The following is a 1,612-nucleotide window of genomic DNA, read 5'->3' on the forward strand; positions in this document are numbered from 1 at the left end:
CTCGGTCTGAGCTTGGGACGCGCATCTCATAGGCCAGTTTGGCTTCTTCTTCAATTGGCTGCTTCAAGATATGTGGGGATCGTTGAGGAGCCTTGGGGGTCCTTCATCATTACCCAAATACTTGTTTTATTAACCTAGGCCTTTAGTATTGGTCTCCTCTTTGTTGCTTGGTCATTAGATGCGATCCATTTAGCTCCATTTTTCTCCATATATGTAAGGTTAGCATTCCTCCCTACCAAGGACACAAAACTTCAAAGAATATGCAAAGTAGGAAGCTAAAGATAAGAAACGACCCTAATGGATGCAAGAAAGCATAGGAACAAGGCTATTTCGGGGACTAAATGTGTGCAAATATGAGTCACATCAATAACTTACCTGATCATGCCCATATCCAAGAGTTTTTCTACTTCTTCATTAATTATTGCATTCCTTTCCTGTGCCCTGACTGAGTTAGGGGCGTTAGAGCCAACAAGATCATACCTGTCAGGATACTCGGGGTTGAGGATTACCTTATCTCTTTCCATCCTAGGTGGTGCTACATATGTTCTCCTGACAGGTACGGTAATTTGTTATGCGAGGGACTTACCTGCCTTGGAAGGATTTAGGGCTTCTGTATTGCATTCTTGGGCTGACTTGTGCTAACCTTTGATGGTTGCTACCCCCCAATCTGTTGGTATCTTGATGCACTGATGATAGGTTGACGGTACAGCTTTGACATTGTGGATCTATGGCCTGCCTAGGATTACGTTGTAGGATGACAGGCAATCCAGGACTCCAAATCTCTCATATGATGCTACGCCCTCAGCATATGTGGGAAGGTAAATTTCCCCCAATGTGTTCTTTGTTTCTTCACCGAACCCTACCAGGACGCTGGACTTCTTGGTGTTTTGATCTTCACTGATTTTCATGGCTTTGAATACGTCAAGTATAATCAGGTTCACTAAGCTGCCTCTATCCACCAAAATTCTTCTTACAGTAGCTGTTCCAATTTGCATGGAGATCACCAGGCCATCATGATGAAGGTTAGGTATTCCCACCAGGTCACAGTCACTGAAGGTGATAGGTGGTATGTTGCCAGGCTTGCAGGGTGATTTGGTTTTCGGAGTCCTGGCTATCTTCTTTGCTACTGAACTGGTCAGGCCATAATTTTCTGATCCGTCGTTTATGAATTTTACTTCATAGATTGGAGGTGGTGGAGGGAGATTGTGTTCCTGTTTTTGCTCCTGGCTTCCTTTATTTTGATCTTCATTTCTGCCTTTGGACTTGATCAGATCCTTTAGGTATCCAGCTTTCAGCATGCAGGCTACCTTTTTCCTCAAGGTGAAGCAGTCTTCTGTCGTATGCCCTATGTCCATGTGAAATTCGCACCACTTGGTATGGTCTCCTTGGATTAGGATTTTCGACTTTCCTAAGCCATTTACTTGTTGATCCCATGTTGTCAAGCCGCTAGATCAAGCCTATAATATCAACACTGAAGTTATGCTCTAAAATAGGTGGGTGTATTTTTGTCTTACCTTGTTGTTCATATGCCAGGTTGACTTCTAAATGGTCTGCCATGGAATATGGGGTAGATATGTCATTGCTGCCTCTGCCACCGCTCTTCGTATTTGAC

At 43.7% G+C, this 1,612-nt stretch overlaps 1 protein-coding gene across 1 annotated transcript; it reads right to left on the bottom strand.

Annotated features, from left to right (window-relative positions):
* Nucleotides 1-725: 725 nt before the first annotated feature.
* Nucleotides 726-1,355, bottom strand: LOC141607597 (uncharacterized). The gene has a single exon (XM_074426948.1). The coding sequence runs from the start codon at nucleotides 1,353-1,355 to the stop codon at nucleotides 726-728; it is 630 nt and encodes a 209-aa protein (XP_074283049.1).
* Between the last annotated feature and the right edge of the window lie 257 nt (nucleotides 1,356-1,612).

The sequence above is a fragment of the Silene latifolia genome, chromosome 10 (assembly GCF_048544455.1).
Source record: "Silene latifolia isolate original U9 population chromosome 10, ASM4854445v1, whole genome shotgun sequence".
Lineage (NCBI taxonomy): Eukaryota > Viridiplantae > Streptophyta > Magnoliopsida > Caryophyllales > Caryophyllaceae > Silene > Silene latifolia.

What these genes read in the sequence shown, in the direction of transcription:
- LOC141607597 (XM_074426948.1), bottom strand. Translation starts at nt 1,355, where the DNA reads ATGGACATAGGGCATACGACAGAAGACTGCTTCACCTTGAGGAAAAAG.